The 12,709-nt window shown below is 39.9% G+C and overlaps 1 protein-coding gene across 2 annotated transcripts in view; it reads right to left on the bottom strand.

Moving 5' to 3' along the window:
- Positions 1-89: 89 nt before the first annotated feature.
- Positions 90-12,709, bottom strand: part of LOC120065454 (replication termination factor 2-like) — a 52,920-nt gene continuing 40,300 nt past the window's right edge. The window contains exons 7-9 of one of the 2 annotated variants that reach the window (XM_039016480.1): positions 9,647-9,701; positions 1,564-1,641; positions 90-1,072 (exon numbers count right to left, since the gene is read on the bottom strand). In XM_039016480.1, the coding sequence (XP_038872408.1) occupies positions 861-1,072; positions 1,564-1,641; positions 9,647-9,701 (345 nt within the window). In that variant the 3' untranslated portion in view covers positions 90-860. Of the gene's footprint in view, positions 1,076-1,563; positions 1,642-9,646; positions 9,702-12,709 lie in introns of both variants that reach the window. The other variant, XM_039016479.1, reaches the window with a different exon arrangement.

Below are 12,709 nucleotides of genomic sequence, written 5' to 3'. Positions count from 1 at the left end.
AAATACCAGCAGAAGGGAACACATTGATTGTTTAATTTGACTTAATGCACCTTAACTTGTACACAGTACTATATGTTGTCCTATAATAAAAAGGAATAACCATTTTTAAGGAAAAAATACTTTATTTTGACATTGTTTGGGTTGAGGGTTGAACAAACATGCATGGGAAAAGTATTTAAAGGGTATCCGTTTAAATAAAAATCAAATATGAACATTAAAATGTTTATATCAATCTATATTTTGATTGCTGACAAGTTATTTGGAGGAGATGTCAATAGAGTATAAACACTGTTTACTTACATAAGCAATAAGATGTTTTGAATAAACACTCACTATTCCACTTTCTATAAACTAAGTCCTTGTAATATAATTTCTAAACATTTTTATAATATATTGCATAGCAAACCATAATCTAAAGATGAATCATAGTGATCCACATCTATAAAAAAAAAAACTAGATAGATAACCTAGATAAGACCAACATATAATACAGCCAATTCATAGAAAAAGGAAAAGGAGAATTAGTAACCCTAACCTATAGCACATGTATTGATTCACCAGCCTGAGCCAAGGATACCTACAAGAAAAAGTAATCTGTCTAATTCAGTAACACTTTATTAAAATGACACCACCACAAGGGCTCCACCTACATACAACACATTCATAAGCAGTAGCAAGTTGATATTCCCTTTGTCACAGAAATGTGCACTTATACTGCATATTTCAACTTGCCGTTGTTGACATAAGAATTTATGAAACGGTCATGTGCTCATGAATGCATTAAGTATAGATTATAATATATATATTTTTTTTTAGGTACCCTTCAAATAAAGGGTTATTTAAAGGGGTGGTGGGGTCATTTAGAAGTGGTAGGGGGTGTGGGTAACCCAGTTGGATGTCTGGGCTTTGGTGCGCTTGGCTGAACTGTGGCTGGTGAAGAGAGATTTGTACGTCTCCGACTTCTCTTCCATGGACTGGATGGACCTCTTGCTCCCGGATTCCGCCAAGCTTCCGGATGCCGCCAAGGGTTTGATCACCTTGGAGGAGCTGGAAGAACCAGAGGGCCCAGGGACTGCTAGGGTGAGAAGACAAAATGACCTATCATGACCACTATTGTGTAGCATAAAATAGAATACTTTGCCACTTTTGTGAAAAACAGAAATTGGTCTCCTGTCTATCTCAATGCCTTCAAATGAGCACGCGCACACACACACACACACACACACACACACACACACACACACACACACACACACACACACACACACACACACACACACACACACACACACACACACACACACACACACACACACACACACACACAGGGATCCGGTCCAGGATGGAGAACACTTTAGGGGTTATGTGCCTTGCTCAAGGGCACAGTGACAGTTTTAGGGTTAAGACATCATGCTGCTGAGATATGAACTGTAAGGGGAGTATAGTGTCGGAAAGGCAATAAAAATGAGTGCAAGCTACACACTATGGTGCACTGCATTGAATGATTGTTTGTTCAACGTGTTAATATATATCTCCCTAGAAAAATAATCCACAAATAAACACCTGGCTGGCTGCGGTCTTCGCCATTTTCTGTTGAAGTTTTGCCCTCTGCAAAAACGGTTTCGCTGGAGTCTGGATTTTCTACATAGGAACAAAACAGGTGAATGTGAACAAGAAATACATAAAAAGTTTGAACAATCCATAACATCAATCATTATCTGTAAAGTCCCTCAATCGAGCAGTGAATTTGAAGCACAGATTCTACCACAAAGACCTTTCAATGCCCTGTTGGGCCTACCTCTCAAGGGAGAACAGATCCTAGTGCCTTGTTCATTTGTTGTGATGTACGGTTAGATGTTGTGATGTATGGTTTGTTTGTGTGAATCGTATCGACAACCGGTTTACAAGGTCATAAAATGAAGATAAGATCAAGCTAAGTTAAGACCAAGTTAATTTATAACTAATGTTTAATGTATTCAAAGCATTTGGGAATTTCCATGAATAGCTACACTTCCTTTACAGCGTACAAACACGTTTTGGGTAAAAAAATGTATGCCGTATGATTTCCATAAACAAGCCGTTAATAATATCATATGTTAAATCAATTGTGTTTAAAACATTTGAAAATGGGTTGATGTCAAAGTGGAAGTTGAATAACATAACAGTCTCTTCCTAATTTCCATTTGTTGGACCATGTTCTCTTAAATTGAGAACATAGACAATGTAACAATATTCCATGGTGGTGCAAATGTTTAGGCCTTGTTATAGTTTTGACTTAAATCAGCTTGAAAAGCTATGGCAAGATTTGAAAACGGTTTTAAACAATGATCAACAACCAACCTGACAGAGATGGAAGAATTTTAAAAATAACTATTAAAAAAAAGTACTATTGTACAATCCAGGTGTGCAAAGCTCTTAGAAACATATCCCAAAAGACTCACAGCTGTAATTGTTGCCAAAGGTGTATTGTCCCAGGGGGGTTAATACTTATGGGGTATTGTTTGTAGGCCAGAGACACAAAATGTCAATTTAATCAATTTTGAATTCAGGCTGTAACAAAAAAAAAGTGGAAAAAGTCAAGGGATGTGAATAGTTACAGCTGAAGTCGGAAGTTTACATACACCTTAGACAAATACATTTAAACTCAGTTTTTCACAATTCCTGACATTTAATCACAGTAAAAATTCCCTGTCTTAGGTCAGTTAGGATCCCCACTTTATTTTAAGAATGTGAAATGTCAGAATATTAGTAGAGAGAATTATTTATTTCAGCTTTTATTTCTTTCATCACATTCCCAGTGGGTCAGAAGTTTACATACACTCAATTAGTATTTGGTAGCATTGCCTTTAAATTGTTTAACTTGGATCAAACATTTCGGGTCGTCTTCCACAAGCTTCCCACAATAAGTTGGGTGAATTTTGGCCCATTCCTCCTGAAAGAGCTGGTGTAACTGAGTCAGGTTTGTAGGCCTCCTTGCTCGCACACGCCTTTTCAGTTCTGCCCACAGATTTTCTATAGGATTGAGGTCAGGGCTTTGTGATGGCCACTCCAATACCTTGACTTTGTTGTCCTTAAGCCATTTTGCCACAACTTTGGAAGTATGCGTGGGGTCATTGTCCATTTGGAAGACCCATTTGTGACCAAGCTTTAACTTCCTGACTGATGTCTTGAGATGTTGCTTCAATATATCCACATAATTTTCATGATGCCATCTATTTTGGGAAGTGCACCACCTGCACCACCTGCAGCAAAGCACCCCCACAACATGATGCTGCCGCCCCCGTGCTTCACGGTTGGGATGGTGTTCTTCGGCTTGCAAGCCTCCCCCTTTTTCCTCCGAAAACAAAACGATGGACATTATGGCCAAACAGTTCTATTTTTGTTTCATCAGACCAGAGGACATTTCTACAAAAAGTACGATCTTTGTCCCCATGTGCAGTTGCAAAACGTAGTCTGGCTTTTTAAATCGCGGTTTTGGAGCAGTGGCTTCTTCCTTGCTGAGCGGCCTTTCAGGTTATGTCGATATAGGACTTGTTTTACTATGGATACAGATACTTTTGTATCTGTTTCCTCCAGCATCTTCACACGGTCCTTTGCTGTTGTTCTGGGATTGATTTGCACTTTTCGCACCAAAGTAGGTTCATCTCTAGGAGACAGAACACGTCTCCTTCCTGAGCGGCATGACGGCTGCATGGTCCCATGGTGTTTATACTTGCGTACTATTGTTTGTACAGATGAACGTGGTACCTTGAGGCATTTGGAAATTGCTCCCAAGGATGAACCAGACTTGTGGAGGTCTACACATTTTTTTCTGAGGTCTTGGCTGATTTCTTTTGATTTTCCCATGATGTCAAGCAAAGAGGCACTTAGTTTGAAGTTAGGCCTTGAAATACATCCACAGGTTCTCCTCCAATTGACTCCATGTCAATCAGCCTATCAGAAGCTTCTAAAGCCATGACATCATTTTCTGGAATTTTCCAAGCTGTTTAAAACCTCTCTAGGGTACGTGGGACGGTAGCGTCCCACCTGGCCAACATCCAGTGAAATTGCAGAGCGCCAAATTCAAAAACAGAAATACTCATAAAAATTCATGAAGCATACAAGTGTTATACATGGGTTTAAATATAAACGTCTTGTTAATCCAACCACGGTGTCAGATTTCAAAAAGGCTTTACGGCGAAAGCATACCATGCGATTATCTGAGAACAGCGCCCAGCAGACAAATCATTACAAACAGTAACCAGCCAAGTAGAAGAGTTACACAAGTCAGAAAGAGATACAATGAATCCCTTACATTTGATGATCTTCATATGGTTGCACTCAGAAGACATTCATTTACTCAATAAATGTTGGTTTTGTTCGATAAAGTCTCTCTTTATATCCAAAAACCTCCGTTTTGTTCGTGCGTTTTCTTCAGTAATCCACAGGCTCAAACGCCGTCACAACAGGCAGACGAAAAATCCAAATTGTATCCGTAAAGTTATTAGAAACATGTCAAACGATATTTAGAATCAATCCTAAGGTTGTTTTTAGCCTAAATAATCGATAATATTTAAACCGGACAATAACGTCGTCAATATAAAAGGTAAACAAGAAAGGCGCGCTCTCGGTCGAGCGCATGAAAAAGCTCTGTGACACTGTAGGGTCCAGTCATTCAGACTGGTCTTACTAACTCAATTTTCATAATACAAGCCTGAAACAATTTCTAAAGACTGTTGACATCTAGTGGAAGGCATAGGAAGTGCAATTTGAGTCCTAAGTCAATGGCATTGAATAAAAAACTACAAAAATAAAAAAAATCCTACTTACTGGATGGATGTTTCTCAGGTTTTCGCCTGCCAAATCAGTTCTGTTATACTCAAAGACATTATTTTAACAGTTTTGGAAACTTTAGAGTGTTTTCTATCCAAATTCTATCCAAATATGCATATCCTAGCTTCTGGGCCTGAGTAGCAGGCAGTTTACTTTGGGCACGCTTTTCATCCGGAGGTGAAAATAGTGCCCCCTACCCTAGAGAAGTTAAAAGCACAGTCAACTTAGTGTATGTAAACTTCTGCCCCACTGGAATTGTGATACAGTGAATTATATGTGAAATAATCTGTCTGTAAACAATTGTTTGAAAAATTACTTGTGTCATGCACAAAGTAGATGTCCTAACCGACTTGCCAAAACTATAGTTTGTTTACAAGAAATTTGGGGAGTGGTTGAAGAACGAGTTTTAATGACTCCAACCTAAGTGTATGTAAACTTCAACTGTACGTTCCCCAGCAAGAATGATGTCGCCCAAACAGAAAGGGAAACTAACAAAGAGTTACTGACAACAATCAAAACATAACAGGTGTGGTTTTAGGAGGGGTTCTGAAAGACACTCATGGGTGTGTCCACTGACTAGCAACAACTGGAACCTAAAAGACACCCACAACGTGTGCCCACTAAATTTTCAGAAGAAGAAAAACCTACAAAAGAAAAACCTACACAAAACAGGAAGCAGACCAAAAAGTGGAGCAAAATTTAAAAACAGGGAAGATCAGATAGAGGATTGTTTGTCTAGAAATCAAAATAGGGATCATCCACATCTATCAAGACAACTGAAGCACTGGGCCAGCCACTTTAATTTAATATAACTAGGCAAGTCAGTTAAGAACAAATTCTTATTTACAATGGCGGCATACCCCGGCCAAACCCGGACGACGCTGGGCCAATTGGGCGACGCCCTATAAGACTCCCAATCACGGCCAGATGTGATACAGCCTGGATCCGAACCAGGGACTGTAGTGACACCTCTTGCACTGAGATGCAGTGCCTCAGACCGCTGCCAACAGCACTTGGGCCAGCACAGGTGAAACACCTTCCTATTAACGAGATGGCAACCAGTACAGGTGTAACACATACCGACGAGGTGAAACAAATCAGTACGTCCTACGTGCTAAAGTCAAACCTCAAAACATAAATGGAAAAAAAACTTGTTTTTCAGCAAACGCCTTGTTCACTCGTCAAGTAGTGCATTGTTTCATCATTTTAGGCTAAAACAGGAAACCACAGAGAGAAAGAGAGCTGAGCAGGGAGTCTTGCCTCTCTCCAAGCCAGACCGCAGAAGTACCTGCTCAAAATATGACTGTCTGAACCAAGTTCACACAGTGTTTGTACAGTGGTGGGTAATATGGCGTATACTACTTTTTTCAGTGGGCATTGCATATTCTCACTTCTTAATCCCCACTGATGCGAATCAAAGTAGTGTAGTGGAGGTATAAGCTGTATCAATTAATAAGGCTGATGGAACAGATCATGAATGTTTATCTTAAAATTGATCAATCATTTTTTATTCACATTTTAAGCGCAGCAATATACACACGGCGGTAAGCCTACGCGCAAATGATCCAAAATGCAATTTATGGGGGGGAAAAACAGTTCTAAAATGCACATGTGACGGGTTTCATGGACAGAGATGGAAATATACATTAGAAATGTACAAACGGGAGATCTAAAGATGTAACAACTATCATGGGTTTCTAATATGACTAGGATAATGCCTTTGACTGCTAAACAATGAAATGTTTTAAAAATATTTCCCTTAGTTATTTCTATGGTCGGATTTTGGCTGTGTATGCCTCCATAATATGAAGTAAAACGTCCAGGTTTCAAACAATTAAGGAACAGGAAAAATATAGATGCTAATGATAGACCTAACTGTCTTCTGGTATATGGAAAGGCTTTCCCAAAAATCTCAATTTAATGTCAACTAGCTACAAATTAGCCTTCCTGGTAGGATAATATCATGATTATTTGCATCAATCCAGTGGCCATTTGTTTTGCAAACTCCATCTAATGTGCAGTACAGAAACACCGGACATTTTCAGCTTCCAGGAATTGTGTACAGAGATCCTTGCGACATGGGGCTGTGAATTATCATACTGAAACATGAGATGATGGAGAGGATGAATGGCACACCAATGGGCCTCAGGATCTTGTCAGTGTACATTTGCATTCAAATTTCCATAGAGAAAATTGTGTTCATTGTCCGTAGCTTATGCCTGCCCATACAAAAACCCCACAGCCATCCTGGGGCACCCTGTTCACAACGTTGACATCAGCAAACCGCCGGAGTAGGCTTATGGTAGAGAAATTAACATGAAATCCTCCGGCAACAGCTCTGGTGGACATTATTGCAGTCAACATGCCAATTGCACGCTTCATAAAAACTTAAGACATCTGTGGCATTGTGTTGTGTGACAAAACTGCACATTTGAGTGGTAATTAATTGTCCCCAGCACAAGGTGCACCTGTGTAATGATCATACTGTGTAATCAGCTTCTTTATATGCCACACCAGTCTCGTGGATGGATTATCTTGGCAAAGATAAAATGCTCACTAACAGGATATAAACAAATTTGTGCACAAAATTTAAGAGAAATAAGCTTTTATTTCAGCTCATGAAACATGGGACGAACACGTTTACATGTTGCGTTTATATTCAGTGTATGTCTTTACCTTAATTATTTTTGCACTGAACCCCTTGCTGGCTCTATGCACACTCACTAGACTCTGCCCACACACACTTTACGTACACTGCAGCTACACTGATTATTATATATCATGATTGCCTGGTCACTTTTACCCCTACCTACATGTACATACTGTTACTTCGACTACCCGGAAGGCTGTACATTGACTCAGTACTGGTACTCCTTGTATATAGCCTCATTACTAACTTTACATCCTTTTTTAATTAAAATGTTGTGTTACACAGTAGTCTACACCGGTTGTATTCGGTGCAGGTGACCAATACAATTTGATTTGACTATGTCCACATGGCCCATTTGAGTTTTGTAGATTAATAACGTATGTATAAAACAAAAATAAGATATGTCCTCCACACTTCCTACTAGGAATGCACAATATATCGGTGAACATATCGGTGTCGGCCTCGATGTCTATTTTAACGCCGATGTGAAAAAACGATGTCAAAGCTGACGTGCATACCTATATAACCGTAGGTACATGACGTAATGAAGCCACGTAAAATTTAGCGCTACACGTGCAACACAGCATTCCTAACCCAGCCCACAATGTCTGCTGTGTGGATCGAGCAGTCAACAAGTCAAGCAGTCACTTGAAAGAGTAAGAACATTTCAGCGAGACAACTCAAAGGCGAAATCTATTAACGCCAAGATAACATAATTCACTGCCCTCGACAATCAACGAGGGCAGTGTCGTGGGTGTCGTGGGTGATGTTGGCTTTCGTGACTGGTCGAGCACCGGTACACACTAACGTTACCAAGTGCGCAATTGTTCAGATGTTGCCCTACCGGAGTTACACAGTAATACCGTCACTACTATTAACTTCACAACATACTATGGAACGTGGTTTGGGTCTTTGCCTGTCAAAAAAGATACACGTCAAATAACACTATTTGACAATAACACTATTTGACGCGTTAAATAAGCTTTTAATTTTACACGTCAAATATCACCGTTCTATTATAAAATGTGTGTTCTGAATTTGCACGTGCAAGCCAAGCGCCATCACTACCATCAGTAGCACTGTCAAAGCTGTACAAAAAAGTGTGCAAATAAGCAAACACCGGTCACGAACGATGTGTTTACAATACCATGTTGGTAATAAAGCATTATTTGTTTGACCGCAACTTCTGGGGTAGTTTGCTAGCTTTATCTTGGTACCTAGCTAGCAGTAATACAACCAGCCTGAAAACAATGGCAAGTAGAAACTGCAGTCATTTTCACAATTCTTAGCAATGATTTATGAATCCTTGTGATTAAGTATTAGCTACGTAGCCACTTGTTGTTCGCCTATTGAAATTGAACTTCAGTTCATGAAAATAAATAGCTAGCCAGCTACTTAACCCTTTTATGACCAGCACTGTAGGTGCGCGAGACAACTATACGAGCATCATAGCATACATATCGATGAATCGTGGTGACATATGAAATACGAGTGAGTGTAATTAATGTGCAAAAACTATGTAAAAAATGTATGAACGTGTTAAATTATTGTGTGAAGTACAGTCATATTCAGGTCTTGATTGGTCAACAAGCTTATTTGACATGTCAAATAGTGTTATTTGATGTGTATCTTTTTTGACATGCAAAGACCCAAACGGTGTTCCATAGAAATCTTGGTTGAGAATGAAACGACTGAACAAATGAACCACGAAACAGCACAGCAAGTAAGTGAAAGAAACAGGTTTTGATTATGTTTTACTGGTAATGGGGACATACGTAAATGCCAACAAAAACACTTTTTTGGTCAGTGTGGTGAATGTGTGTGTGTGTGTGTGTGTAACCTTTATTTAACTAGGCAAGTCAGTTAAGAACAAATTCATATTTAAAATGACGGCCTACCCCGGCCAAACCCGGACGAGGCTGGGCCAATTGTGCGCCGCCCTATGGGACTCCCAATCACGGCCGGATGTGATACAGCCTGGATTCGAACCAGGAACTGTAGTGACGCCTCTCGCACTGAGATGCAGTGCCTTAGACCGCTGTGTCCATGTGTGTGTTAACTATTTAACTGTAATAGAATGCTTAAAAGGCTGCTAAAATGTTAAATATCGTTTTTTTTGGCAAGGAAAATATTGGATATCGGTATCGGCCAAAAATGTCATATCGGTGCATCACTACTTCCTACCTTTTGACTCTGATGGCTTGGAAACAGCCTCAGCAAATTTGCTCTTCTTTGATTTCTAAAAAAAACAACACATTTTACCGTAAATTCCAGGCAACTCACATAACTAGTGGAGAATCCTAACTTCTACCTATGGTGAGTCAAATCTACACGTTGACATCAATGCATCATGCAAGCATCATGAATAGGTGGAAAATTGACTGAAAGAGATAGTTCACCGAAATTACAAATTGGTTTCCTTACCCTGTCAACCAGATGTGTCAAACTCATTCCACGGACGACCAAGTGTCTGCAGGTTTTCGCTCCACCCTTCTACTTCATTGATGAATTAAGTTCACTAATTAGTAAGGAACTCCCATCACCTGGTTGTCTAGGTCTGAATTGAATTGAAATCCCAGAAAGCCGCAAACACTCGGCCCTCCACGGAAAGATTTTTGACGCCACTGCTGTAAAGAGTCTACGGACAAAGTTTCAAATGCTAACTTTTTAGCATTTGTGGCACAAATCCATTGCAAGCCAATGGTACCTATATTACAATTTTCGCGCTTCATCTCCAAATCATCCTAAAGTACCTTAAAATTGATTGTGTAACTCAATTAAGCTACCTAAATATGATTTGGACATGAAGCGCAAAAATGCTAATATACAGTGGCAAGAAAAAGTGTGTGAACCCTTTGGAATTACCTGTACTTCAGATAACATTTTATTACCAATTTATGCAGATCTTCATCTAAGTCACAACAATAGACAAACACAGTCTGCTTAAACTAACAACACAAATAATTATATGTTTTCATGTCTTTATTGAACACACCGTGTAAACATTCACAGTTCAGGGTGGGAAAAGTATGTGAACCCTTGGATTTAATAAATGGTTGACCCTCCTTTGGCAGCAATAACCTCAACCAAACATTTTCTGTAGTTGCGGATCAGACCTACACAATGGTCAGGAGGAATTTTGGACCATTCCTCTTCACAAAACTGTTTCAGTTCAGCAATATTCTTGGGATGTCTGGTGTGAACCGCTCTCGAGGTCATGCCACAGCATCCCAATCAGGTTGAGGTCAGGACTCTGACTGGGCCACTCCAGAAGTCGTATTTTCTTCTGTTGTTGATTGACTGCATCACCCAATTTCTGTTGAGCTTCAACTGGCGGACAGAAAGCCTTACATTCTCCTGCAAAATGTCTTGATAAACTTGGGAATTCGTTTTTCCGTCGATGATAGTAAGCTATCTAGGCTCCGAGGCAGCAAAGCAGCCCCAAACCATGATACTCCCTCCACCATACTTTACATTTGGGATGAGGTTTTGATGTTGGTGTGCTGTGCCTTTTTCTCTTCACACATAGTGTTGAGTTCCTTCCAAACAACTCAACTCTAGTTTCATCTGTCCACATAATATTTCGCCAGTAGCACTGTGGAACATCCAGATGCTCTTTTGTGAACTTCAGATGTGCAGCAATGTTTTTTTTGGACAGCAGTTACTTCTTCCGTGGTATCCTCCCCTGAACATCATTCTTGTTTAGTGTTTTATGTATCGTAGATTCATCAACAGAGATGTTAGCATGTTCCAGAGATTTCTGGAAGTCTTTAGCTGACACACTAGGATTCTTCTTAACCTCATTGAGCATTCTGCGCTGTGCTTTTGCATTCATCTTTGCAGGACGGTCACACCTAGGGAGAGTAGCAACAGTGCTGAATTTTCTCCATTTATAGACAATTTGTCTTACCGTGGACTAATGAACATCAAGGCTTTTAGAGATACTTTTGTAACCCTTTCCAGCATTATGGAAGTCAACATTTCTTAATCTTGGGTCTTCTGATATATCTTTTGGTCGTGGCATGGTTCACATCAGGCAATGCTTCTTATGAATAGCAAACTCAAATTTTGTGAGTGTTTTTTCTAGGACAGGGTAGCTCTAACCAACAGCCTTTGATACCATCGATCACCACATTCTTTTGGAGAGATTGGAAACCCAAATTGGTCTACACGGACAAGTTCTGGCCTGGTTTAGATCTTATCTGTCGGAAAGATATCAGTTTGTCTCTGTGAATGGTTTGTCCTCTGACAAATCAACTGTACATTTCGGTGTTCCTCAAGGTTCCGTTTTAGGACCACTATTGTTTTCACTATATATTTTACCTCTTGGGGATGTTATTCGAAAACATAATGTTAACTTTCACTGCTATGCGGATGACACACAGCTGTACATTTTAATGACACATGGTGAAGCCCCAAAATTGCCCTTGCTAGAAGCCTGTGTTTCAGACATAAGAAAGTGGATGGCTGAAAACCTTCTACTTGTAAACTCGGACAAAGCAGAGATGCTTGTTCTAGGTCCCAAGAAACAAAGAGATCTTCTGTTGAATCTGACAATTAATCTTGATGGTTGTAAAGTCGTCTCAAATAAAACTGTGAAGGACCTTGGCGTTACTCTGGACCCTGATCTCTCTTTTGACGAACATATCAAGACTGTTTCAAGGACAGCTTTTTTCCATCTACGTAACATTGCAAAAATCAGACATTTTCTGTCCAAAAATGATGCAGAAAAATGTATCCATGCTTTTGTTACTTCTAGGTTAGACAACTGCAATGCTCTACTTTCCGGCTACCCGGAAAAAGCACTAAATAAACTTCAGTTAGTGCTAAATACGGCTGCTAGAATCCTGACTAGAACCAAAAAATGTGATCATATTACTCCAGTGCTAGCCTCCCTACACTGGCTTCCTGTTAAGGCAAGGGCTGATTTCAAGGTTTTACTGTTAACCTACAAAGCGTTACATGGGCTTGCTCCTCTACCTATCTTTCCGAGTTGGTCCTGCCGTACATACCTACACGTACACTACGGTCACAAGACGCAGGCCTCCTAATTGTCCCTAGAATTTCTAAGCAAACAGCTGGAGGCAGGGCTTTCTCCTATAGATCTCAATTTTTATGGAATGGTCTGCCTACCCATGTGAGAGACGCAGACTCGGTCTCAACCTTTAAGTCTTTACTGAAGACTTATCTCTTCAGTGGGTCATTTGATTGAGTGTAGTCTGGCCCAGGAGTGTGAAGGTGAACGGA

This window comes from Salvelinus namaycush, chromosome 20 (assembly GCF_016432855.1).
Source record: "Salvelinus namaycush isolate Seneca chromosome 20, SaNama_1.0, whole genome shotgun sequence".
Lineage (NCBI taxonomy): Eukaryota > Metazoa > Chordata > Actinopteri > Salmoniformes > Salmonidae > Salvelinus > Salvelinus namaycush.
Note: the sequence above shows the minus strand (reverse complement) of the source record. Positions and strands in the feature narration are given on the sequence as shown.